General features: G+C 45.8%; 1 protein-coding gene across 1 annotated transcript; it reads right to left on the reverse strand.

Annotated features, from left to right (window-relative positions):
- Positions 1-23,726: 23,726 nt before the first annotated feature.
- On the reverse strand, positions 23,727-25,468 carry NKX2-8 (NK2 homeobox 8). Its single transcript, XM_054400807.1, has 2 exons — positions 25,303-25,468; positions 23,727-24,271 (listed from the first exon to the last, which is right to left on the reverse strand). The coding sequence occupies exons 1-2, from the start codon at positions 25,466-25,468 to the stop codon at positions 23,727-23,729; spliced, it is 711 nt and encodes a 236-aa protein (XP_054256782.1).
- Positions 25,469-26,354: the final 886 nt, after the last annotated feature.

Here is a 26,354-nt window from a genome sequence, read left to right on the forward strand (position 1 = left end):
AACGTCATTTAAAATAGGAGGGGTGAGGGAGCTGGGGTGGTTCAGTCTGGAGAAGAGGACGCTGAGGCGAGACCTCATTGCTCTCTACAACTCCCTGAAGGGAGGTTGGAGAGAGGAGGGGGCAGCCTCTTCTCCCCAGTGGCAGGTGACAGGACCAGAGGAAATGGTTTCAAGCTGTGCCAGGGGAGGTTTGAGTTGAATATTAGGAAATATTTTTTCACTGAAAGGGTTCTCAAACATTGGAATGGTCTGCCCAGGGCAGTGGTGGAGTCACCATCCCTGGAGGTGTTTAAGCAGAGTGTGGACCTGGTGCTTAGGGACATGGTTTGATGCTGACCTTGCTGTGCTGGGTCAAAGTTTGGACTAGATGATCTTGAAGGTCTCTTCCAACCAAAGAACTTCTGTGATGGATTTATTTATTTATTTGTCCTTGCAAAACACTGTTTAGAATTAATAGAGAAATTATGGAGAAGAATGATCTTACTCTTAGTGTGTGGACTTTGACCCATTAATTTTTCTCCCTGCCAGTCTCTGAGCTCCACATGGGGCACAAGCTGAGCCATGAGAGCTGTAAACTCACACATTCACTATGGAAGTGGGTTTTAACTTGCAACATATCAGAAACAGAGTACCAGAAGAAGAAAATACAGAAATAGAATTAAAAATGTTAAGAAGGCCACCTAGACTTCACCAAAGAGATCTTGTAGAAGCATGAACTTTTCCCCTCTAGCTTCACAGGGATGATTTAACTGCCGGGATGCAAAGAAAACAGAAGCTAATTATCAAATGAACATTGTCTTAATATGTTAATGAAGCGGTTTTGCTAATAGAGAGAGACCTGAATTTTAATACATTTTAAGAGCTCCTTGATTACGTGTTTGTTAGTTGTTATGATCATTTTAAATTATCTGTGCATGGCTTTATAATGGGTTAAAAACTGTATTAAGCACTGTATTCTAAACAGGTCTTGATGAGGCAGGTGAATAGTGCAAACATTGTCGCTAGGAAATTCACTTCAAAAGAAATGTAAACTAGTTAACCTAAAAGGTGTCATCACATCCTACAGTCACACTTGTCAGCTACTTCTTCAGAAATGTTTCTTTTTTCTCATGAAAAGGGTATTTCAGGAACCTAATAGCCATTCTATTAGGGTGTTTCTGTACGCAGTATTAGAACTGGTCTCAGAACATATTTTGTTGTTGTATTTATGGCAGTGAGTAAAGTAGTTCAGAATTGTTGAATATAAATAAACCTCAGGTTTTTTTATTAATTCACTTGTCCACAGATATCCATATTTTTTTCCTTCCCCATTCAGAGAATGTGTATAGTCATCTTTAAGCAAGTCTGGAACCAGAACAAACCAAACCAAACCAAACCAAACCAAACCAAACCACCTTCCTGCAGTGACACCAGCATGGAAGTGTGCACATCTGCATCACACTTTTCTAGTAGAAGGCTTCTTTGTCCCCTTTTCCATCAATTTGATTTCAAATCAAATCATCCAGAACCATTACCCTTCCTTCTCCAGTTTATTTCTGGCCAATTGGAAAAGCCTGCAATCAGGGATTCCCCATGACTGACTGCTGATCCTATGGAGCCTGTTAACTTAATGGGATCTGTTGCTTAAGAAATCAGTGACCTTTATTAATCTTCTGACTTCAGTTTCTACAATTTCTTGAAGCAGCCAAGCAGAAGTATTCTCCCCAGAAGACTTGCCTTCAGCCCTTGAAAACCAGTTTTCATCCAAAGCACTGACAAATAGGCATTGAGAGGTTGCAGCTCTTGGAAGGATACTGGTGTTTGCTGGAAGCTGCTCATATGCTCATGCCCATCTGGAGGTTCCCCCCTCCCCTGTTGTTAAATGAAATGACAGTTGAGGAATGCCTGCCACAGGTGCTCTGCCTGCATGTGTGTGAGTGTTTGTGTGCTCCCTGATCAGGTGATTAAGGAAGTCAGATCTTAGTTTCCTAAAACCAGAAAGTGGAGCTCTGGATGGGGACCTGGGCACAAAAGGGAACTATATTTATATTGGACAAACATCCACTAGGTGATTTAAACTTGGCCTTCACTGCTTTCATTGCTATCAAACAGAAGGCTCATGCTTACAAAGTAAAGGCATTTTGAGACCCTCATGTACTATATAATATGTTATATATGAAACAGAAGCTTCCTTTGATGGAGGCACACACTGCTCCCTCATTTAGACTCTGAAAGTGGCTAGAGGACTGGCCACTGCAGCAGTTTGGTGAGCATTTGGGCTGCCTTAGAGTAGCAAGCCCTGGCAGTGCCTGACTGATGAGTCAGTGCTCCCTATTACTCTTGAACTTGGGTACCCAACTTCATGCATTGCCAGCAGATCCAGAGAGGTGATTCTACCGCTTTACTCTGCTCTGGTGAGACCTCACCTGGAGTACTGTGCCCAGGTCTAGAGCTTTCAACATAGGAAGGACACGGACCTGATGGAGAGGGTCCAGAGGAGGGCCATGAAAATGATCAGGGGGTTGGAGCACCTCTGCTACGAGGACAGGCTGAGGGAGCTGGGGGTGTTCAGTGTGGAGAAGGGGAAGCTCCTGGGAGACCTAATAGCAACCTTCCAGTACCTGAAGTGGGCCTGCAGGAAGGATGGGGAGAGACTGTTTACAAGGGCCTTTACAGAACAAGGGGTGATAGCTTCAAACTAGAGAAGGGCAGATTTAGATTGGGTATCAGGAAGAAGTTCTTCACTATGATGATGGTAGAACACAGGAACAGGTTACCCAGGGTGGTGGTTGATGCCCCTTCCCTGGAGATATTCAAGGTGAGGCTCAACGAGGCCCTGGGCAACCTGATCTAGTTGGGGATGTCCCTGCTGACTATGGGGAGGTGGCACTGGATGACCTTTGAAGGTCTCTTCTGGCCTGGACCATTCTATTCTATGATTCTATGAATTCCCCTGGCCAAGCCCATGAAGTGGTAGAGACAGGCAGAATTTTAAGACTAGTTCAGGGAACTGAGACCATCTAAAGCTGAAGCCATAACCCCCACCCTCCCTCCTCCCCCTTAGGAAACCTCCTCAAAGAATGTTTAAGTACAACATTTTCGGCTTTGACACTTTGCAAAATTAAACATAAGTATTACATGAGCTAAAGAAAGGAAGATTGGGAGATACTGCTTATTTGACTATGTTAATTTTCTCTTATAATTTGGAAACTAGAAGCATCTCCCTGTTTCTTGCACCTTTGTGTCAATCTGTGAAAGGAAGGAGGAAACGCTTCACACAACCACCAGCCTGTGCTAAAGCCTCCCTGCCGGGCCGGGTCGGTGTATTTTTAGGTCACAGTGCCCTCTAGGGGATCAGGCACATTGCGAAGGAGCGTTGCAGAACGGGAAAACCTTTGAATCCGCGGGGAAAGACACCTCTGCCTTTGTACTGCGCCACAACGTCATAATCCGTGTATAGATCTTGTAATTCAGCATTTTAAGTGTAATCCCTGTTCATTTGCATATAGAAGCATAGAATCATCCGGCTTGGAAGGGACTTATAAAAGTCATCTAGTCCAACCCCCCCTGCAGTAATCAGGGACATCCTCAACTAGGTCAGGTCACCCAAAGCCCGCTTGAACCTCACCTTGAAAATCTGCAGGGATAGGCCCTCAACCATCTCTCTGGGCATTCTGTTCCAGTGCTCAACCACCCTCATTGTAAAGAACCTGTTCCTAACACCCAATCTAACTCTGCTCTTCTCTAATATCAAACCGTTGCCCCTTGTCCTATCACTGCTGGCTGCCTTAAATAGTCCCTCTCCAGCCTTTTTGCAGACTCCTTTCAGGTACTGGAAGGTGGTGATTAGGTCTTCCCAGAGCCTTCTCTTCTCCAGGCTTCTTGGGAAGTATCTTTCAAAATTAACATGAGGTCTCTGCTTTCTAGATATGGGGCTGACGTCCCATGCAGAGGATATTCATCCCATGCACAGGATATTCATCCTATGCAGAGGATATTCATCCCATGCACAGGATATTCATCCCATGCATAGGATATTCATCCCATGCACAGGATATTCATCCCGTGGACAGGATATTCATCCCATGCACAGGATATTCATCAGTTTCTTCCATTAGGAAGTTAGTACAGGGTCCAGTTGATATAGTTCAATCAGAGGAACTTTCCTTCTGATTTCAGGTGGTACTGCATGAGAATTATGAGATTTACTTACATAGCCTGTGTAGAGAACATGTACATTTGTACAGCATTTGTACGGCAAACATAATCTCTTATTTAATGTGTTGTGTTTGGTTTTTTAAAAAACAACCCACCAACACACTTATTTAAAATAGAACAACAGCAAACTCACCAAATCAATGGGGGTGAGTGTTCTCTGATGGAACTAAAAAGTAAAAAGAAGGAAAACAAGCAGGAAAATAAAAGTCTGGAAAAGAGGGGGAAAATTATTAAGCAGATTGGCCTTTAGGTGGGCTGAGAAACCTACAGAGGTTTCACCTTTCAGAGGTACCAACACTTGCTAAGGAAGGCCAGCAGTCTTCTGCAAAAGGCCACAAGGCCAGACATCTAGTTGCCTAATTATGTCCAAAAATCAAAATCTTGGCCCCTCTAGTATCCTTTACTAGTGTGATGGTACTGCTACTGACTTCTTTTCATCTCATGCTAATTCTGAAACAGTAGAATAATCTTGGCTGGCCAGACTGAATTAAGCAACAAGGCTGGGAACTGTGGATGCCTTACTAGGTCTTTGCTGCATTTTGTGCTGTGATAGCTGGACCCAAATCTGCTTTGCAGCTTATGTTTTTTTCCTTGAAGCAACCAGGTCATGTATCAACAGAGTCTGCCTTCCTTCCTTCCTTCATGCTAATGGTTCATGAGATATTCATCCACTCATCCCCTAGCTTCACTCAGCCATGCTTCTATCTCCTCTTTTAAAATCTGCATCCACTTTATGAAGTTTATTCTTACACTGAGAAGGATAAACTGCTGAGCCTCCTTAGGCAAAGTCTATCTTATGTGCTTCCTCACCTAACCATGGCAGTGGTAGTTCATCTTTGTAGTATTTTTGATTGAATCAGGACAGTCTTATCATGTGATTTGTTTTATTCAGGCTTTTACAATCTGCATTGTAGTCTGTGACACACCAATGGTTTCTGCATCCACTTCAGGTGGCCCAGCTGAGCCATACCATGCTCAGCAGCTCCACAACAACTGGCTTTTCTGAGTCTCTGTGGATTCTCACATCATCATGTGAAAAATCTCAGATGCATGTGTAGCCTCATATTCAATTAGCTGACTAACTATATCTTCATAACTTAGCTCACACTTCCTCAGTAGGTCATTCTCCAGAGGGACCTTGACAGGCTGGAGAGGTGGGCTCAAGCCCACCTCATGAGGTTCAACAAGACCAAATGCAAGGTCCTGCATCTGGGTCAGGGCAATCCCAAGCACAAATATAGGCTGGGCAGTGACTGGCTGGAGAGCAGCCCTGAAGAAAAGGACTTGGGGATGCTGGTGGATGAGAAGCTCAACATGAGCCACCAGTGTGCACTTGCAGCCCAGAAAGCAAATCACATCCTGGGCTGCATCAAGAGAAGTGTGGCCAGCAGGGTGAGGGAGGTGATTCTCCCCCTCTGCTCTGGTGAGACCACACCTGGAGTACTGCATCCAGTTCTGGAGCCCCTGTTACAGGTAGGATCTGAAGGTGCTGGAATGTGTCCAGAGAAGGGCCACAAGGATGATCAGAGGGCTGGAGCACCTCTCCTATGGAAACAGACTGAGAGAGTTGAGACTGTTCAGTCTGGAGAAGACATGGCTCCAAGGAGACCTTGTTGTGGCCTTCCCTGAAGAAAGCTGGGGAGGGACTTTTTAGAGTGTCAGGTAATGATAGGACTAGGGGGAACTGAACAAAACTAGAAGTGGGTAGATTCAGATTGGATGTTAGGAAGAAGTTCTTCCCCATGAGGGTGGTGAGACACTGGCACAGGTTGCCCAGGGAGGTGGTAAAAGCCTCATCCCTGGAGGTTTTTGCAGCCAGGCTGGATGTGGCTCTGAGCAACCTGATCTAGTGTGAGGTGTCCCTGCCCATGGCAGGGGGGTTGGAACTGGCTGATCCTTGAGGTCCCTTCCAACCCTAACAATTCTGTGAATCTATGATTCTCTTATGAGTACTGGCCACCACAGTCACAAACATTGAATGGTACTTGTAGTGATGTGGTGCAGTGCCTCAATGACTTGTTTACCTGATGTGCAGAACCTCATTTCAGGGTTGCAAACTGGAGAAATGTTTAGCCTGGGTGATATGAGCAATACTTCCTGTACTAGGCTGGAAATTCCCTTTAGTGCTCTGTTAAATCTCTGGTTTGTTTGGGGTTTGTGTAAATGCTCTGCATACCTGGGAGCATGTTCCAGCAGGGATAGGGTAGCTCTTTCTGTGCTAACCTCCCCCCATCAAAGTAAATGTCTTCATAGGTTACTGATGCCCACAGAAAGGGATTTCTAGTATTGCCTTATGGCTATGTATATTGCTTTCACTGTCCCTGCCTCTCTGCAGATTAACAGCAATTTGCTGTTATTGCTGGGATTACAGACTGCCCAACTGCATGATTCAGTGGGAATCACATTCTCTGACAGCTCAATTCAACTCCTGCAAAAATGACTGTCAGCTCATTTCCCCAGATTGTGGACTGGGCCCCTCCAGATCTGGAGGTCTCAGCAAAAGTGCTCTAAGAGGAAGCCTGTGTCTCCCATCCTTGGCTATGCCAGTTGCAGCAGACTGTAAAGGGCCAGGGCTCACTTCTGCAAAGTTATTTGTCTGTTTGGTCTGTCAATTAATCATGCTTTTTTCATCCCTGCAGGTCTCGCTGTCAGAGATGCTCCCATCATGGTTTTCAGCCTATATGTGAGGTGAGAATGCTGCCAGTGGGTTTCCCAGCAAGATACTTGTTTTGGGAAATGGTACATTCTCAGCTAGCATCGAGGCATGGACTTCAACTGCACTTCTTTTCCCTCCTGCAGCTGTGCTTCTCCCTTGTTTTCTGCACAGGTAGCATCTTTGCAAGGAGAGGTTGTGCCTGATTTACTTTCGAAAATGAGTTAAACAATTAGAAATACCCTGCAGAAGAAGGCAGGAATTCCACAACTGCAGCTGGAAAAGAAAAATGAAGCAAAGCTTTTACAATGGCATCTTAAAAGTAATTCAGTGAGGTTGAGCAGGAGGTTTTCCTGCTCTGTGCTGCTGAGTTTGGTGTGCTGTCCCCAGGCAGGAAGAAGGCATGGAGAAGAAACACTAAACCTCAGCACTCACCTAAGTAGTTAAGAGCCTGCCTGGCTAAAGACTCCTTTCAACATAATTTAAGACACATTTCACATAATATGTTTTCCTAGATCTTACATGCTTGCATGAAGAACTTCTTGATTCCATAAGTGATTCTCTGACAAAGACAAACAAGAGCTGATGGTGACTAAAGTGCTCCTCAACACAAGAGCAGTGCTGCAGCCAGATTCTGCCACAGCCATTCTTGCATTAAGTAGTGACTTAGTCTACAAGTAGGATTTTTAGTCTCAGCCTGAGCACTGCTGGTGAAAGGTGCTACTCAGCCTGAGAAAGAACCTGCTTTACAACAAGAAATACACCCAAACCAGCAGCTTCTCCAATCACCGTGGTTGAGTGTGAAGGTTAAGATTTAAGATGCAAAGCTTGAATTAGAATTTGTCTTGGAAAGCAGGGCTATATTCTCCTTTCTCCAGTTCTCCTCAAAGCCTTCCTACTTGCCTACTCCAAGACAAGAATAAAATCAGAAACCAATCAATCATCATGTCCAGTCTCCTATATGTCAGCAGCCTTTTCATGTCACTGTTAAGATCTTTCTTGAGTCTTGAGTGATTTGAGTGTGATTTAAATATTCCTTGCAGATGGGCTTCCAGTCTATGTTAAAGAGGTTCTTACCTTGGCTAGTTAACTCCTTCACTCTTCCAATAGTGCGCTCCTTCCAAGACTGGATTTGTCTGGCTTTCAGCCTCCATTTTTGTTATGCCTTTCTGCCCTAGACTGAAGGGAGTTTTGCCCCTAGGAACACTAGAGCACAGCTGATCCCATGGATCAGCCCTGTTACTGCAGAGAGTTTGGCAACAAAATCCCATATATCTGTTCACATCATAGCCAGGTGTCTCTATGAAGAGATCTTTATGGTATAATGAAATGGTCTCTCCATCTTGTTTCTGCTAAAGCCATTAGAAAAATATTTTCTAAGTCTTTTGTCCTTTTATTTTCATGTTTCTTGAATTAGTTTGTGGGTCTTATTTGCATGCTCCCTCGCAATGCATTTTTGGAAATATGGATTCAGCTGACTGACATAGCCACCTAGAATTAGCAGTGGAGATTTCACTTTGTTTCTATGGCTTTCCAAGTCATTCTTCAAAATCCAAGGATTACACTAGCCCTTTTTACTCCATAGTTGCACTGACAGCTCCCATCAAACTCCTGGTTCACTTGATCTCTTTGAGCCTCTTGGCTTCCCATCTCTCTTTTCCCCATTCCTTCTGTAGGACCAAAGTTTTTCAGTTCTTCTTGTACCACTTCCCTGCAGCAGTATTCAAATGCATTTTTTAAAGCTCCATCTTTCAAAGGATGCTTTTTATGGTTGTCTTTTCCACTCACATTCTGCCCTACATTTGAGGTACTGGGGACGGGAAGAGAGAAAGGAATATCATGACACTTGAGCAGCAAGCTGATAGATTAGCTCAGTCATCTTTCCATCACATTATTGACAGGACCTAGAAAAGGTTTGCTGTGATTTGTGCATATTTTAACTTGGAAAAAAATATTGTGAAGTGTGAATAGCAGGAAAAATTACCCCAAAAAATTGAGCAATTGCCTTTTAAAGGAACCTCAGCCACGCTATGTGCTGAATGGGGCAGAGATCTCATAGGAGACATTCGGTGTGATCAGTTGATTAAAAACCACTTCAGTCGAAATAAGCTCAAGGGGCTGCCTCCTTTCTGGAAAATCCTGGCTTTCTGGCTTTTGAAGGATAGATTTTTTTTTCCCCCCAAATAAAATGACATTTAAATATATTTGCATACATAGCACTTATTAGTTATCTCCACTAGGAAACAGGCTCTAGATAAGCACGAGGCAGCCCATGGACTTTAAACTAAAGTTAAGCAGGTGCTTAAGCATTTGCCTGAATGAGACAGACTTGTCACTCCGAAACTGCAGGGCAACATAGGAGTTTTTAGACTCTAGACTTAGGCTTCCAAGTACATCCCTAATGGTGCCAGGGGCAGCACTTCCTCCTCAGCTAATCTGCCTACAATAGATGGTTTCAACCCTGTGTGGGTATCTTCTATACTTTTTCACTGCAAAAGGTATTTTCCTTGAAGTGAAGATCTGCTATTCTTTAATGCCTAGGAAAATGATTACTATCATTTAAGAAAATTATATTCTTCCTAATTAAGCTGTTTTCAGACAATTAAATTGCTTCCTGATTTTCATAATTGTCTCATTGCTAAGATCTACCTCTTTCCTGATTAGCAAGGTGGGAAAACTCCAATGCTTTTACTCTGTACAATATTTAGCAATTAAGAAAGATATCCCAGCAAATAATGTCCCAGCAAACATGCTGGGCCAGACTCTTCCTGCATGTGACCTGCCCTATAAATGGTGCCCTGCTTTCACAAAATCATATCAAACAGCCAAGGTCACACATAGAAATGACCATCAAAGTAAAAGGATAGTCTTGTGAGCTAGCAAGCACAGGAGGCACTGCAGCCTGTGAGGTCAGGGTGAGTGTCTCCATCACCTTCAGCAAGGAGATGACTGGCTTCCCAATCAGTCCTGTTGGATGGGCTGTGGATGTGCTGTCCAGATTGCCCTTCTCTGCAGTGCAGAGGACTGGGTCCAAGGGGCATGTTTGAAGGGTGCCAGTACCTTGGCACTACCTCACAGCTACACAAAATCACACATTTAATGGCTGTGTTCCTTGTGTTACTTCATCCACAACTGCACATCACCTGTCCCTACAGTGGTCACCTATGGGACCCCAGATCTCCCCAGAGCTGTGTACTGCTGCCTTGGGACAATGTACTTTTGCTTTGACCCTTTCCAGGTGCATATTCTTTTCTTCTTTCTCTAATTTGTTTCCTCTCTCCCTTTGGCTTCCTTTTTATTACAGCAGGCCATTAGAGTCATAGTCACAGCACTGCTTCAGTTGGAAAAGACCTGTAAGATCATCAAGTACAACTGTCAACCTAAGACCACCACAGCCATTAAACCATGTCCCAAAGTGCCATGTCCACACATTTCTTGAACACCTCCAGGGACAGTGACTCCACCACCTCCCTGGCAGCCTGTTCCCATGCCTGACCATTCTTTCAGTAAAGACATTTTTCCTAATATCCAATCTAAACCTTTGCTGGCACAAAATTTCAGGCCACTTACTCTTGTTCTATCACCTGATACTAGGAGAAGAGACCAACACCCACCTCACTCCAACCTCCTTTCAGGGAGATGTAAGAGCGATGAGGTCTCGCCTCGGCCTCCTCTTCTCCAGACGAAACACCCCCCAGCTCCTTCAGCCACTCCTCATAGATCTGTTAGCTGTTAATGTAAGAGGTCTAACACTTGTTTTAGTGTGCTAATGTCCTAGAGTAATAGGTGTCATGGGGTCTGGAGAATACCATGTGGCTTTTGATCTGTGGGAATCCTGTGAATCTTTCCATACTTAGGACATGTTTGTCTGCAACTTCATGGAGGCTGTTCCACATGATCCAGGGGGTCAATACCCTTAAATTATGTTTTGGAGGAAAATATGCGGATGGGGTGTCAGAGTTTCAAAAGCTTTGTTCCTCATTTGGCATGCGTACACTGTCAAGGAGTTGTTATGAGACAAAACAACAGTAGGTTAGTCAAAGACTGTGGATTAGAGCTGTGTAAACATGAAGGTGAGAGAACATAAGTGTATGTATCAATACCAGGTGATCAGATTAATCAGGTCAGACTCTCAGCTGGACATAGAGATCTCCTAGAGTTACAGTGACAAATACCATTTGAAGAGCTGGTTCACCATGCTTTTAAAGGGATGGCTAAGGCTGATGAGACCTTTCTATCACAATTAAACACGAGGGACAAATTATTTTACATCAGGGTGAGCCTGCCTTTGAAAATGCAGAAATCATCAACTCTCATGATTCTCACAGGACTGCCACTGTAATTGTTTCATGGTGGCCCAGTTCTTGAAGTCAAATGATGGCATGACAACATGTACAAATATGTGTCATTTTACTTCTCAATGAGCCTAACAAACTCTTTTGAAAAAGAGAAAATAGATCCAAAAACATTTAAAGTGAGACTGGAGGGGCAAAGAAGTTTATTCCTTCCTTTTCAAATCTCACGATCCTTTACACTGGCCTGATGATTTTTGAGATCTGTCTTGCTAATTTTTAGTACTTATGTGGCATGATGTTGAAAACGTGGCATAGATTCGTGAGCATAAACACATTAATACGGCCAGAAATATTCCTTCCTTAGAGATATTCATGTTAGATATCTTCTACAGTCACCTTAATTAGAGATTTACAACAACAACAACAGAACAGTCCTGAAAGCAAAGGGTTTTGCCTTCCTGATGTGAGAAGCTGTTTTGTTTCAACATCAAAGGCTGTTATTGTGAATTGCCTCTTTTGTTGGCTTGCAAGAACTGATTTTAGATGAATTTCATTTTTTTTTACTGACAATTTTGTGAGAGGAAAGGTAGTGGCTGTCAAAGGTGAGGGTACTTGTGGCACAACCAGCATCACCAGAAACACACATGACAAAGCAATGGTTGAGGAGGAGCTATCCTGAGGGACATAGGGGAGTGAAAGTGAAGGAGAGATGCAACCAGTTAGCTCACAGGTTTCCTCTGGGTCAAGCCTCTGCTCTCAGTCTCATTTTGATTGCTCTCAAGAATACTGGTGCTCTCATACCCTTCAGCTTTTTGCTTTTTTCACCTTGTACTTTAGCAGCCTGTCCCAGAGGCTGGTAGTGAAGTGCAAATAAGTTTTGTCTGTGGAAAAGAATCCTGCAGAAAATACCATATGTGGGAAGAAATCCTTCCCAGCACCTGCATGCCCCCTCCAAACTGAGGGCTGAGCTAGCTGGAGTATAAGAGTGATACACAGATGATCAGTAAGCTCTTTGCTTGGCATCCCTTTTTCATTATGCTGCCATTTTAGAGAAATGTTTTTATAGCCTCTGCTTGATTTTCCATCAGATCCTTCCCTCCCTGTGAATCCTCCCTTCCTGCTTCCTACAGAATATGGCCAGCTGGTTACTGCTAAATTTAAACAAAGATGTGCTACTTGTAACTCTCTTTGCTTCATCCACACAATATTACTAGCCTAACTCAGCTAGCAAGAAGTACTTCTATTTTGATGTGCACAGGGACTGTAAGCCCAGATGAAGGTCAGTGAAGGCTGTTGCATAGATAGATAATGCTGACAGAGAGTGCTCTAACAGATTTTTCCCCAGGAAAGTCCTGATTCAGTGGGACTGGGACATTTGTGGGGTACATGTGAATTCTGCTCAGTATGTGGGAGCACAGTAGGAACTCAAAACTGAATGCCCAGTGGATGTCTGCAGAGCAGCTTCACAACCAGCAGCAAAGCCCAGGTGTCTGGACACACAACAACACAACTCCTGTGAAATGGGAATTCTCTTTTCTACTCAGGTCTAATTACAAGCAGCATACCCTGTTTAAATGACCAGCAAAAGAGAGCATCAACAAAGAAGCTGCTTTTTGCATCCCTGAGATTCATACAGCATCCAAGAGCTTAAACATCAAGGAGAAAACAGCAGGTAGCTTAACTCCCAAGATCTCTCCCCTGCTGTTGTTATCATTGACAATGAAGGCAGTGTTGTAAGTGCAGAGTGCAATGGACAATTCATGCACTTAGTGTATCTTGCACTCTAGCTTCAGGCATGTGATTTTCTGAAGAAATGATGACAGGATCAAACATATTCTGGCAGATGCTCACAAAATCAGAGCCCCTTTCACTCAGTAAATGACCATAAAAATGCTTTGAAGATGGCAATAAAAAGTTATTTAATCATGTTCAAAACAGAAGCACCTGCCAAGTCAATATATCATTTTTTACATGATTGGCTGGTACAGTGACAATAGAGAAAAATGCAAAGTGAGGCTGTTAGGATCAGCTACTGGCCTGATTCTATATAGGCATAGCCTGATAGTGCAGAGAAAAAGCGTGAGAAGAGGAAAGAAAAAGCAACAGAATCACCCATACATTTCCTTAGCCTCCTATTTTTTCACTTCTTTTCCCCAGCTGTTACAAGGTGCCCTCGTCTGAAGATGTCCTTAGCAGTATCCACATTCTGTGAAGCCAGTGCCAGAGGGAGAAAGGACAGTGACCAAAAGGTCACCTCACACAGCCTGGATGGTCTTCAGGCTGCTCTAGCAGAGAGGAAAGAGTGCTGGGCAGAAGGATAGAGATCTGGCCTTTTGATAGCAACAGAACATCCTGCCTGAGAACACTGGCAAACTACTAGGTCAGTGCTGCTAGAAACAGAGACACAGAGAGTCTCATACACAGCTGGCCATCGATTAGTTGAGTAGCTTAGGAGACCAAGTGTCTGCCATAAACAGTGTGGGCTGTGGGGCTACGCCACGCTGTAACAAAGAGCCCTTAAGGTTGTTCTGCTCCACCACTACCTTTGCAGCTGCATCAACCCTAAAGTTAGCAACTCTTCTAGATAAGTTATTTACCTGTGAGCTGGCACATGCAATTCACAGAATCACAGAATTAACCAGGTTGGAAAAGACCTTCGAGATCATCAAGTCCAACGTATCGCCTGACACCATCTAATCAACTAAACCATGGCACCAAGTTCCTTATCCAGTCTTATTTTAAACACTTCCAGGGATGGTGATTCCACCACGTCCCTGGGCAGCATATTCCAATGCCAAATCTCTCTGTCTATGAAGAATTTCTTCCTAACATCCAGCCTAAACCTCTCCTGGCACAGCTTGAGACTGTGTCCTCTTGTTCTGTCACTGGTTGCCTGGGAGAAGAGACCAACTCCCACCTGGCTACAACCTCCCTTCAGGCAGTTGTAGACATCAATAAGGTCTCCCCTGAGCCTCCTCTTCTCCAGCCTTAACAACCCCAGCTCCTTTGGCCGCTCCTCACAGGGCTGTGCTCCAGACCCCTCACAAGCTTTGTTGCCCTTCCCTAGACACATTCAAGCAGCTAAACATCTTTCTTGAACTGAGGACCCCAGAACTGGACACAGTACTCAAGGCGTGGCCTAACCAGTGCTGTGTACAGGGGTACAATGACCTCCCTGCTCCTGCTGACCACACTATTCCTGATACAGTCCAGGATGCCATTGGCCTTCTTGGCCATCTGGGCACACTGCTGGCTCATGTTCAGGCTCCTGTCAACCAGTACCCCCAGGTGCCTTTCTGCCTGGCTGCTCTCCAGCCACTCTGTCCCCAGCCTGTACTGCTGCATGGGGTTGTTGTGGCCAATGTGTAGAACACAGCACTTAGATGTGTTAAATCTCATCCCATTGGCCTTTGCCCAACTGTCCAGCCAGTCAAAGTCCCTCTGCAGAGCCCTCCTACCCTCTAACAGATCAACACCTGCCTCCAGCATGGTGTCATCTGCAAACTTACTGATGATGGACTCAATCCCCTTGTCCAGATCATCAATAAAGATATTGAACAGGATGGGGCCCAGCACTGATCCCTGGGGGACACCACTAGTGACTGGCTGCTAGCTGGCAGTGGCACCATTCACCACCATCCTCTGGGCCCTCCAGCCAGTTCTTAACCCAGCAAAGAGTGTACCTGTCCAAGCCATGGGCTGACAGCTTGGCCAGGAGTTTGCCATGGGGGACGGTGTCTTGCTTGCCCCACAGCCACCAGGCAGGTCACCTGGTCATAGAAGGAGATCAAGTTGAAAACTGAAACATTGAAGAGTTTTTCCTCTGCAGCTGGTGGGGTTCAAGTTAGCTGGGCACTTTCCACAATCACCTGAAATTCAAGTGGCCCAAGGGTGGTGATAAATTACATGGGTCAGTGACAGAGATTTCTCTGGCTCCTGAAGTCCACCAGGGTAACAAATGTAGACATCCAGATTTTAAGGTCTGTTGTCTCCAATATAAGCCATGAGGATCCCTGGGATGAATTCTCAACACAAGGTCAATATCTATGATTAAACTAGAATGTTTTTGTTCAGATGCTCCATTAAAATTTTTCAGAGTCAGGGAATTTGCTACCAAGCTGTGGTAAAAATGACTAATTATGAGTCAGGCTAAATTTCAAACTATTTTTATCTAAACATTGCACCTCATTAAAATTTGCCAGCTAAACTGGAAATCCTTTTTTGAGCAAGTTTATGGTTACTGTGTGAATGCTTTCACTTAGGTTAAAGGCCTCTTTGGTAAACCACAATAAACAGGACATGTAGCCTGACCTCCACTCCACAGAATGATCACCAAGCCTTCACCTTTCTGGCAGCTCTTGCCTGATGGCTTTTGAGTACTTCAACAACTTTCTTAAAATGTAAACACCAGAACAGTATTCCTGTAGTGACTTGAAATTTCACTGATGCCAAAGGAACATTTAAAACTAAAACTGTCAGAGTCAAAACTAATAGCAAACCCAAGGTTTCTTTGAAGTATAGATGCAGTTAGTTTTCAGTAGTCAAGTTTGAATAGGTAAATGTTAAAGCAATCATGAATGTACACATTAGTACCATGAAAAGTGGTTGGATAACTTAGCCTGAATGTTGTTCAGTGGTAAGATTAGTTCCTTAAGATTGTTACATTAGATATGAGTGAAGAAAATGGAGCACTAAACTACTGATTTAAAAAGAAAAGATGAGGGAGGAAAAACATTAACACAATCTCAGCCTTCAGTAGAAAGCAAGCAAACCAGGCACAGAGGGAATACTTGTGGTGATGAAGGCAGAACTTCAACTCTGAAGCCATGAACAGTATTGGTATGGTGTCCTGAGGCCAGTGTAGGAAAAGTAAAGGGAAGATCAGAGCAAAAGCAGTTATGCCCACCTTTTGACTTCATGTGTAAGCACAGGAGGACATTTGATAATGTGGTGCTTTCTGAAAGCAGCTGGGAAATGGAAGGGATCAGAAGGAGCCCCCAACCAGTGCCCAGCTAGCAGCAACAGATGCATTTCCTGACATGTGATGGCAAGGCAATCTGATGATGCTGTATTTTGCAGAGAGCAGATGTGTCCAATTAGGAGCTCTATGTGAATGCACACAAACAACAGACAAATGCAAATCAACAGCTTCCAGAAAAATCACTGCACTGGCTACTGCACACCTTGCCATGCTGGGCTGCAGCCTTATCAGGGAAATTTACTTTGGCTGGCAATGTTGGAAAGTCATGAGCGTATGGGATAGGTGTAGAAGATTATCCAAGACAGGATACAAACCTTGAGGAATGGCTGCAGAAATACAACAGCAATGGTGGGGGGGGGAGGCTTTATACAGGTTTTATGGAAACAGCAGTTAACACAAATAGTCACTTGTCTGAGCAAAAATACCACAGATGGCAATAATCTTCAGTCATTTTCCAGAGTATTCAGATACAGAAAAGTATCAGTACTATATTTTCTTCTCAATTGCCCTTTTATCACAGCTAAAGAAAGACATGATTTACTTAAATGCATGTAACCTGTGTAGAATAAGGCATGCAAACACAGAACCACAGAATCACAGAATCGTAAGATTTGGAAGGGCCCTTGGGAGTTCATCTAGTCCAACACTCCCTGTTAAAGCAGGTACTCCTAGAGCAGGTTGCACAGGAATGTGTCCAGGTGGGTTTTGAAAATCCCTGAAGAAGGAGACTAGACAACCTCCCCGGGCAGTCTGTTCCAGTGTCACCCTCAAAGTGAAGCTTTTCCTTGAATTCAAGTGAAACAGCATGTGTTCTGGTTTGTACCTGTTGCCCCTTGTCCTGTCACTGGGTGCCACTGAAAAGAGTGAGGCCCCATCCTCATGACTTCCACTCCCTAGTTATTCATATGCATTTAAAAGATCCCCCCACAGTCTTTTCTTTTGCAGGCTTAAGAGCCCCAGCTCCCTCAGCCTCTCCTCATAAGAGAGATGGCTCCTGTGTTCATGGCCCTCTGTTGGACTCTCCCCAGTAGTTCCCTGTCCCTCCTGATCTGGAGAGCCCAAAAATGGACATAATATTCCTGGTGTAGCCTTACCAGGGCAGAGTAGAGGGGGAGGAGAACCTCCCTCGACCTGCTGGCCACACTCCTCTTAATGGAGCCCAGACTTCTGCTGGCCTCCTTGGCCATGAGGGCGCATTGCTGGCTTGTGGTGAACTTGTTCATCAGCACACCCAGATCCTTCTCCACAGAGCTCTTTCCAGCAGGTCAGCCCCTCATTTGCACTGGTGCATGGGGTTATTCCTCTCCAGGTGCAGGACTCTATACCCTTGCTGAACTTCATTAGTTCCCCACTCAGCTCTTCAGCCTGTCCAAGTCACACTGAATGGCAGCACAACCTTCTGGTGTGTCAGCCACTCCTCCTAGTTTTGTATCATCAGCAAACTTGCTGAGAGTACACTCTGTTCCTTCACGCAGGCTGTTGATGAGTATGTTGAACAAGGCTGGATGAATGGACCTAGTACTGACCCCTGGGGAGCACCACTAGCTACAGGCCTCCAACTGGATCCTGCACTAGTGATCACAACCCTCTGTGCTCTGTCACTCAGCCAGTTCTCCATTTGCCTCGCAGTCCACTCATCTAACTCACACTTCCTACGTTTACCTGTGAGGATGTTATGGCAGACAGTGTTGGAAGCCTTGATGGAGTTGGGCTAGACAACATCCACTGCTTTCCCCTCACCTAGCCAGCTGGTCACACCGTCATAGAAGGCTATCAGATTGGTACTCTTTGTGAATCCATGCTGACTGCTCCTGAAAACCTTCGTTTCCTCCACATGTCTGCAGATGACCTCCAGAATGATCTGTTCAGTCACCTTTACAGGGATGGAGGTGAGGCCAACTGGCCTGTAGTTTTCTGTGTCCTTCTTCTTGGCCTTTTTTTTTGAAGGCTGAAGTAACAGTGACTTTCCTCAAGTCCTCAGACACCTTCCCTATCCTCCATGACCTTTTGAAAACGGTGGAGAATAGCTTAGGAGCAACCCAAACATAGCACTAATATACTGAAATTTAACTATATGATTGTATCTAATTACATAAACCAATCTATTTTATAAAAATAAGGATTTTTTCCCCTCCAGATTGATAATTTCTGTCTATTTTTAAGAGGCTATATTTATGATTTAGTATAACTGTGAGTAGTGTTGAACATCATAAAAGAGTTAACTTAGTACCAAATCTCCAATCCACCCACAACAAGCAAATAAGGAGGTAAGAGGAAAACTGCACTCCCATGTTACAAAGCCTGATGTTTCCTGCCAATGAATATTGCAAAACAAGAATGCAATGGCATTTGCAAAGAATGTCAAGAAATCACTTTTATCCTTGGGTGCACTATGAACTAACCAGCCTGACTGTCCTGAATGTCAGATGCCCCTGAGGAATTTGGCTGACTGCTTGAAAGCAGCATGGACAGTCCCATGGAAATGCACCCCCTGTGCTCCAGAACTGGTGAGAAGATTCGCTCTTTTCATTGTTGCTACTGGCTTGTCTGCACCTTTTAACTGTTTCTCTCAGATCCTTTTCTCTTTTAAAGTACTCCTCATCCAGAGTCAGATTCTGAGGAGGATATCTGACTCACAATTTGAAGCATTAGACGGAACAAAGGCTTATGAAGAAGTAACTAACATGACATCATCTTTAAGATTTGGTCTCCTTTTGTTTGGGAAGGCATCCTGAGACCTGTGGATGCCTGAAATGGACTTGTTCTCCATATTTGTCCTAAATATAAAAACACGTATCTCTGTTCTGTAGAAAGGTGTTCCAATTTTCACTGGGCAGACCTATCTTTGGAGGGTACATTTCCAACACTTCTGACCTCTTTTAAAGAGAAGAGAAAACCAGGATGAACATTGGTACAACTGCCAACACCCTCAGTCTAGAAACTTGATTGCCCTCACTGTTTAGAATGCAATTCTTAGCCTGAGTATGATGGAAAGTAATCCTGATCTCACAGCTCAATAATCTGTGCTTAGTGACAGGCAGAGAAGTTTTATCCCTGTTAAAACTTGTAGATGTGTGAGTGATTTTTCCTTGTGTTAATGACGTTAGTTACTGCTTATCTGAGCTACTGTGCTCCTGCATGATACTTGAGCAGGGCTTTATGCTTGAGGAGCATAAAACAACTTCTTGATACGGGCAACTCTGCATCCAATGTCTGCTTTCTCACAGGAAGCTCTCTCCTAACTAATGAGTTAGAAGCCTCCTGGAAGTTATGTGAGGTGCTGTACCTGATGGCCAGTATTTGTGGGACTCGATCACTTGCTCAAGGATTGGAAGTATCAGGTGAGGAAAATAAAAATCCACTATTCAAAGCTGTTGCTGAAACAGCTCAGTGTTATTAATAAGCTTCAGAAACTCCTATTCCTTGTGTCTTAGCTGTTCCCACCTTCTCAAGAAGCAGTAGTTAGCAGACATTTGAGTCCAGTAAGACACTATCTCCAACTGTGGCTTGCAAAAGGCAGAGCCAGGCCTGTGCTCCTGCACAGAGGGTGCTGGGCATCATCATTTTCTGAAAGCAGAGTGAGCTCACTGTCCCTCTCTAGCGTCACCTGAGCTCTAACCAGGGGTGGAAGGCTTATTCCTATCGAGAACTACAAGGCAGGAGGGGCTGAAAAGTCAAAAGAGTTTCCACAGACCTGACTTGCACTTAGATAACAGCACAGTCCAAACGGGTTATTAACCCAGACATACATACTGCAAGGCAGCCAGGAGCCTTTTCCAAGTCAGTGGTAAGAGAATTTATTTTGGTGCATGGCAGAATTCTGCTTGGGAGATGACATTTTTCATCTGTTGCAAGTTAAAAAATATATAGTGTATGTATTCAAAGAATAATGATGGACAAGCATTGGCAGGAACACACTCAATTAATTCATAAATTGTTGCAAAGAAGCTCTATCACATAGCATCATAGAACCATAGAATAGTCCAGGCCAGAAGGGACCTCCAAAGGTCATCTAGTCTGACCTCCTGGCAGTCAGCAGGGACATGCCCAACTAGACCATGCTCTTTCAGAACTATTGTCTGTTTTAGTTTTGAGGCCAACTAGTGATTTATTTCAATGCCTTAGTTCTGAGTTAACAAACATGCCCAGGGGCTCTGAAACAGGGATGGGCCTTTGCAGAGTCAATAGTTTATTTACTGACTAAGAATAAAGCACTGGGGAAGATGTTTGAAGATGTTAGAAATGTTTTTCATTAGCTGAAGATGGCATTTAGGTCTTGATGGTGACATGTTTATTCATTAGCTTCAGTGAAATCACAGGCCTGTTTGCAGGGTGAAAGTAATAGTGAGACCTAGTGGGGCATAATAAAGGGAGAAAAGGCAGAGATTGCATGTTCATTCACTCCTTTGAGGAAGAGAAAAACAACCGACCCAACCAACAACTGAGATGATTTTATGCCTCCTTAAAAAACAAGCCAAAGTAACAGAAAATACACTGAAATGCAGTTTCTTTTGTCTCAAAGACATTATCCAACAACTTTTGTTAAGATTTACCTCTAAGATGAAACTGAATGACTGGTGAAATTAAAAGATCAATTTTCCTTCCTATATACACTTAAATTTTAGATGGATTCATTCATTTTTGTCAGGGGAAAAAATAATATTTTCAGCTATTCCCTGTCTTCCTCACAATACTTTCTATTGTAATTCTCCACCTTCTGTTGAATTGACTCATTATTCACTGCATTCTTCTTTCTATAAAGAAGTACGAAATGAAGCAGTCTGCTTTCCTCAGTGCTTGAATCTGGATCCATCATCCTTCTCACACACATGTTACTTTGACTTCCCCTCAGCCTGCAAGGGTGTGACTTCAGCCATTGCCAGCACCTAGGAATCATGCCTTTCCTACTCCCTGAGCTTGGTAAAAGGCAGCCCTCACTAACTAAACATTTTGTATCAAGAAACCAGCATCAGGTGACATTGCAGCCAGTGGCAAGAGGAAATCACTGCAGCCTGAGGCTAGGAAGAATAGGGACACCATAGCACCCTCTGTCATTCATGGCCCATGTGAATAGTAATTGGAAAAATCAGTAATGTAATGAAGATCACCCTAAGGCCAGGTGTGGGCTCCAGGACAGGACAGCAGCCCAGATAGCCGCTGAGCTGGCTAAAGAGTCTTCTGGGTGGAATGCTGCCAAACCTTCAACAAGCTGACAGACGGTAGATTTGGACTGAGGAGGAGGGCTCTTCTCCTCCTATCTTGGTTTCTGTTTCTAACAATAATGCCACACTATTTCCACGGCTGATTCTGCTGCATAACTGGGTCGTAAAGAGTTAAAATCAAGAGCAGCTTGTGCACTTTTAAAACTACATGCAATAAAGTCCATTGCTTGAAGTCCAGGTCTCTTCTCCCCTGTGCCTCTCCCCAGCCTCCAACAACCATTTATTATAAAGGGGTTTTATGGTACAAATTTGATAATCTCTCATACACATTGGCACTGTTCTAATTGGAGTTGTAAGCCCATAAAATTCAAGCCCTTTGTTTTCATGAAGGCCACAAGATTTTAAAAGATACTATTGTACCACCTAAAACCCATAAAATTGTCACTAGGGACTGATTAAACAGTCCTGAATTGAAACAGTGCGGATTTTGTCTAGGTCCTTTTCATGCACAACAATGCTCTTTTCAACCCCCAAGACAAAAGGAGGTTTAAGGAGCGATTCTCTTGGAGATTCTTCTAAGATAACTCCGTCCATATGGGAGACAAGGTGGCCAGCAGCTGAGACGGGAAAAAAAAAAAAAAAAAGGGGGTGAAAAAAAAAAAAAAGAAGAAGAAAAAAAAGAGGGAGAGACAAAAAAGAAAAGGGAAAAAAAAAAACGGATGTCAGGAGGAAAAATAAAGAGAAGGGAGGGAAAAGACAACAACAATAAAACCCCCAGGTGACACAGAGACTGTATTTCCCCTGGTCCTTTCTGCACATCCCAGAAAGAAGTCTGGTTCGCTCTGCATCTCCCTCTTCTCTTGGCACGTGGCCACCTGCCCAGGCAGGGAAGGGGATGCAAGTGGAAAACCCGGTGTGGCTTCATCCTCCCCGTCTTGCCCTGCCTTGCAGCATGCTCTGGTTCCCCCCCCCACGGAGGCCGGAGGCGACAACGAGGCGTCCCGGTGAAGGGGATGCAGCCCTAGGGAACACAGGGCTGGGACTGAAGGAGGGTGATGCTGCCACTGCTGAGCACTTCCGTGGGTGCTTTTGGCCACCTCCCCGCCACGATGGCGGCTCTCCGCTGGGGCTCCCCTGGATGTGTGGGCATTATGAGACCTCCCAAGAGCATACCTGTTCCGAAGTTACCCCCTTGCAAGGAACAAAAAATGCTAACCCCCCCAATAAACAGTATCTGTCAGCTCCTTTCCATCGACAGCGTTTCGTCGGCGGGCAGGTTGTCTGCGTCAATCCCCACGGGGTCTTCACCCTCAGGTATTTCCTCCGTGTTCTATCTGTGGCTCCCGTTGGAGGGATAGAAGCAGGCAGTCTAGTGTGTATTTCAGAGACCTGTTTTGGGGGTGTTTTTGGTAGTTTGGGTGGGATTTTTGTTGTTGTTGTTGTTGTCGTCGTTGTTGTTGTTGTTTGAAGATTCTTCCCCGTTGGCAATTGTCGGGACAGCAATATTTTTGCGGGATTTTTTCGCCCAGAATTAATAAAATCAATAGCTCATCAAAGCATTTTAAAACGCAGTTCCCTGGAAGTTATAAGGTATGACTATTTTATCTTGGCTACCCTTTTCCTGACGATCTTTGAAACAGATGCAGACTAATGGGAAGATCGATCTAATTCTGGACCCTGCCTTAACGGCTTTGAAAGAGACGCGATGAGCCGCGGCCTTGCGCTGTTTCCACCGGCCGGGCTGGGCAGAGGAAACTCTGCACCGCAGCCCCTGGAGCCTCGGCCGGCCCAAAACGAAAGGTCGGGTGCCTCCAGGGACAGGTGAGTTTTGGGCTCAGGATTCCCATAGGAAATATCACCAGGTTTACAGTGAAGTGCTTGCAGTAAACTTTATTCACCACTTACTGAACCAGGTGAGTAAATTAAACCAGATGGGAAGTGAAATGCGCTGGCGCGATCAAGTATTGAGCCTCTCGTGGCACAGGAGGTAATCCTATGAAAAAGGCCATCAAAATGATCATCAAAATATACACTTCGCCGGGAAAAATTTATTTGCCAAAAATCATTTTATTAGTCACTGGAAGCATCAGCTATTTTAAAATAAACTAGTTCGTTAGGATCATTAATATTTTTGTAAAGAGGAATCTCTCGAAAAGGAGCAGGAGGGAGGGGCAGAGCTTTCACAGAATTAAGAGTCGCATCCGGAATCTGCACCCTCGGGTGAGACCGGCGTCGGGGAGGGTGGCCCGGGCCAGCTCTGTCCCGGCCTGCCCGCCGCCGCCCCGCCGCCGCGCTCCGCCGCCCGGCCAGTCCGAGCCCGGCGTCCGCGGTGCCCCGGCGCTACCCGGCACTTTTTCTCCGCGCCGGGAGTTCGGGGCTTGGGCGGGCCTTCTCGCACCCGTGGGATGAGTTCGGCCCCGGAGGGCAAAGCGCCGCTGTCACCATCCCCAGGAGACGACGGCGGGGTGCACTAAGTGCTGGTAAGCCGGGAAGACGCCGAGGGCGGCGGCGGGTGGGCAGGCTCGGTAGCCCGGCAGGGTGAGGGCAGCCTGGGCGCTGCAGCCGGCCAGGGCGCAGCCCAGCTTGGGGCGGGCGGCGGGTCGAGGAGGGCTGGACGGGCAGCCGCGGCAGGGCTCACCGTCCCGCACCAGCACCGGCACCACGACCCGGCGCAGCAGGGCGGGAGGGCGCGGCGGGGGGCTACCGGGACCCTCGCTCCGCGCTCGCTTCATCTTGTAGCGGTGATTTTGGAACCAGATCTTCACCTGGGTAGGGGTGAGGCTGAGCAGCCGGGCCAGCTGCTCCCGCTCCGGCGCCGAGAGGTACCGCTGCTGCTGGAACCGCCGCTCCAGCTCCAGCGTTTGCGCCTTGGAGAAAAGCACCCGTCGCTTTTTCTTCTTCTCCTCGGCCTCCGAGCCGCGGGCGGGAAGGCACCTTTGCGTGGAGTCAGGCAAGCTCAGCTCCGGGCCGCTCTCGTCGGAAGCTGGGGACAGCGAGGGAATTAGAGAGAGAGGGAGCGGCCGGGGCGCGGGGCAGGCACCGAGTAGGCGGTGGGCCGTGGAGAGCCGAAATGCCTCTCAGGGAGTGCTCCGGTTGTTTACCGGGTTGGATAATCCCGACGGTCAACAACCAGTGTGAGTTAACACCCCGAATGCGTTAAACCTAACCCACGGGACGGAGTGGGCTTCTCTCCGCGTCCGTGCGGCTCCACCCCGGTGCCAGTCCTCGCACAGGCACGGCCGATCGGCTGCGCACAGCCCGTGGCTGGCTGGCTGGCAGCGTTTGTGCCCGCTCTCTACTAAAACGTAGGAACGGGCTGGCCTGCCCAATTCTCTCATTCTTCAGCCGCTCGATTGCCTAAATATTTAACTTAACCCGATGGCATCCGTCCCCAGGACGGTGTCCCCCGTGCACACGCAGTGCACATTAACGCCGTGTCTCTGCGCATAGCCTCTGTCCCTGAGCTAGGACCCGTGTGCTGCAGAGCTGCCTGTGCGTCGGAGCCTGCTTTCCTCCAGGACAGATCGAGGAGGTGGCCCGGGGTGATGGGTGTGAGCTCAGCTTTCGTCTGCAGAGCGTGGGGTGGCCTGAAACCCTTCCAGCACAAAAAGGCAGGATTTCTTGCAACAGTGAAAAGGGGGAGGGGAGGGCGGGGGGGTATAATAATATTTTTTTAAAATAATTAAAAATCCAGAAAGCGAGCTTGAATGATAAGAGCAGAGAGGCTGGCAGACACAGCCCGAGATTTTGGCTTCTGCCATAGCTGAGAAATGCACATAACTATGGGGGGAGGGGAAATATTATTTCCCTCTTAAGATCGTGGCTGGGATGTTCCTTCTGTTTCATTGTTGCAATTCAGTAATATTCTATGACATTCCCATCCTAGATTCCCCCCGACCCTGTCGGCTACATACGCTGGCGATTCGCTTCTTCACATCTTCCCCAAAGGAAGAGAGGAAACAAATAAAAAATAGCTGTGCGGAGATGATGAATTCCTGTCCGTTTCATACTCACAGGGATAGTGAATTCTGTCTGTTTCTATCCAGCCTCGGTACGGCGAGCCGATGTAGTTCTCCGCTGCGTGGTGATTGTCAGAGGCTTGCTTTATGCTATTAGTATCCTGCTCTGGTAAATCCAAAATGCTTCTCACTGTAAAACTGATCCTGGCAGATGTGGCCATGGTAGGTTGTTTACACTTCCCCCCAACCCCCCAAACCAAACCAAACAAAAAAACAAACAAAAAAACCCCAACAAAAACAACACCACAAAAACCCAACAACACTGTCCCAAAACTCCGAACCCACTCCCTTAAAAGCTGCGAGGACAGGATGATGCCCAGTTACTGGGGTATCTCAAGACTCGAGAGGACCTTCCCTTCCATCGCCACCTAACCGCAAATATTAGTGTCGTTTACAGAGGTGTCCTGTTTATATAAACAGTCCTCCCCACTGCAAACACTGCTTGCTTTCAAACCGTCTCTGTCTATAGGATGCTAAGTACCTGAATTAGTCAAGTGCTAAAGCCCTAATGGGAGTAGGTGTAACCCCCCTTCTTCCCGCCACCCCCATGAGAGAATAACCCGTTACCTCCCAAAGACAGCAGGAAACAGGCTTCATCATTACATATTCTGTCTGATTAGCCAAAAGTGGGGACAGATAATGGTAATTGTTAGCAGTGAATAACATCTTGGGTGGCATGTGGATGACCAACAACCACCCCCCTCCACCCGCCACCAAAGCCACCAGCGTCCCTTCTATCCTCAGACAAAGTGAATCCTCCCAGGACATCCGCAGTGCCTGTCGAGAGCCCCCTCCCCGCTTCTCCCTCTTTATTCCACACACTACCACCCCCCTTCTCTGCTTAGACCTGGAAGGAATTTAAGCCGTTATTTGTTTTATTTCCCCGGGCTGTTTGCCGTACTACCTCTAATACCTCTTGCTTGTCATTGGCAGGTTTCCTATCATTGGCAAGTTTCCTACCCTCAACGGGGGATTTTTTTCACACCTCGGCCGAACTCTCAGCGGGGAAGGCTGGCGAGTGCGTGCGTTGAGGGGATGGCATCTCTG

Source organism: Indicator indicator, chromosome 4 (genome assembly GCF_027791375.1).
Source record: "Indicator indicator isolate 239-I01 chromosome 4, UM_Iind_1.1, whole genome shotgun sequence".
Lineage (NCBI taxonomy): Eukaryota > Metazoa > Chordata > Aves > Piciformes > Indicatoridae > Indicator > Indicator indicator.

What these genes read in the sequence shown, in the direction of transcription:
- NKX2-8 (XM_054400807.1), bottom strand. Translation starts at nt 25,468, where the DNA reads ATGGCCACATCTGCCAGGATCAGTTTTACAGTGAGAAGCATTTTGGAT. An exon ending in AGACAGAATTCACTATCCCT is followed by an intron (nt 24,272 to 25,302) that starts GTGAGTATGAAA and finishes CGCTGTCCCCAG; the next exon opens with CTTCCGACGAGAGCGGCCCG.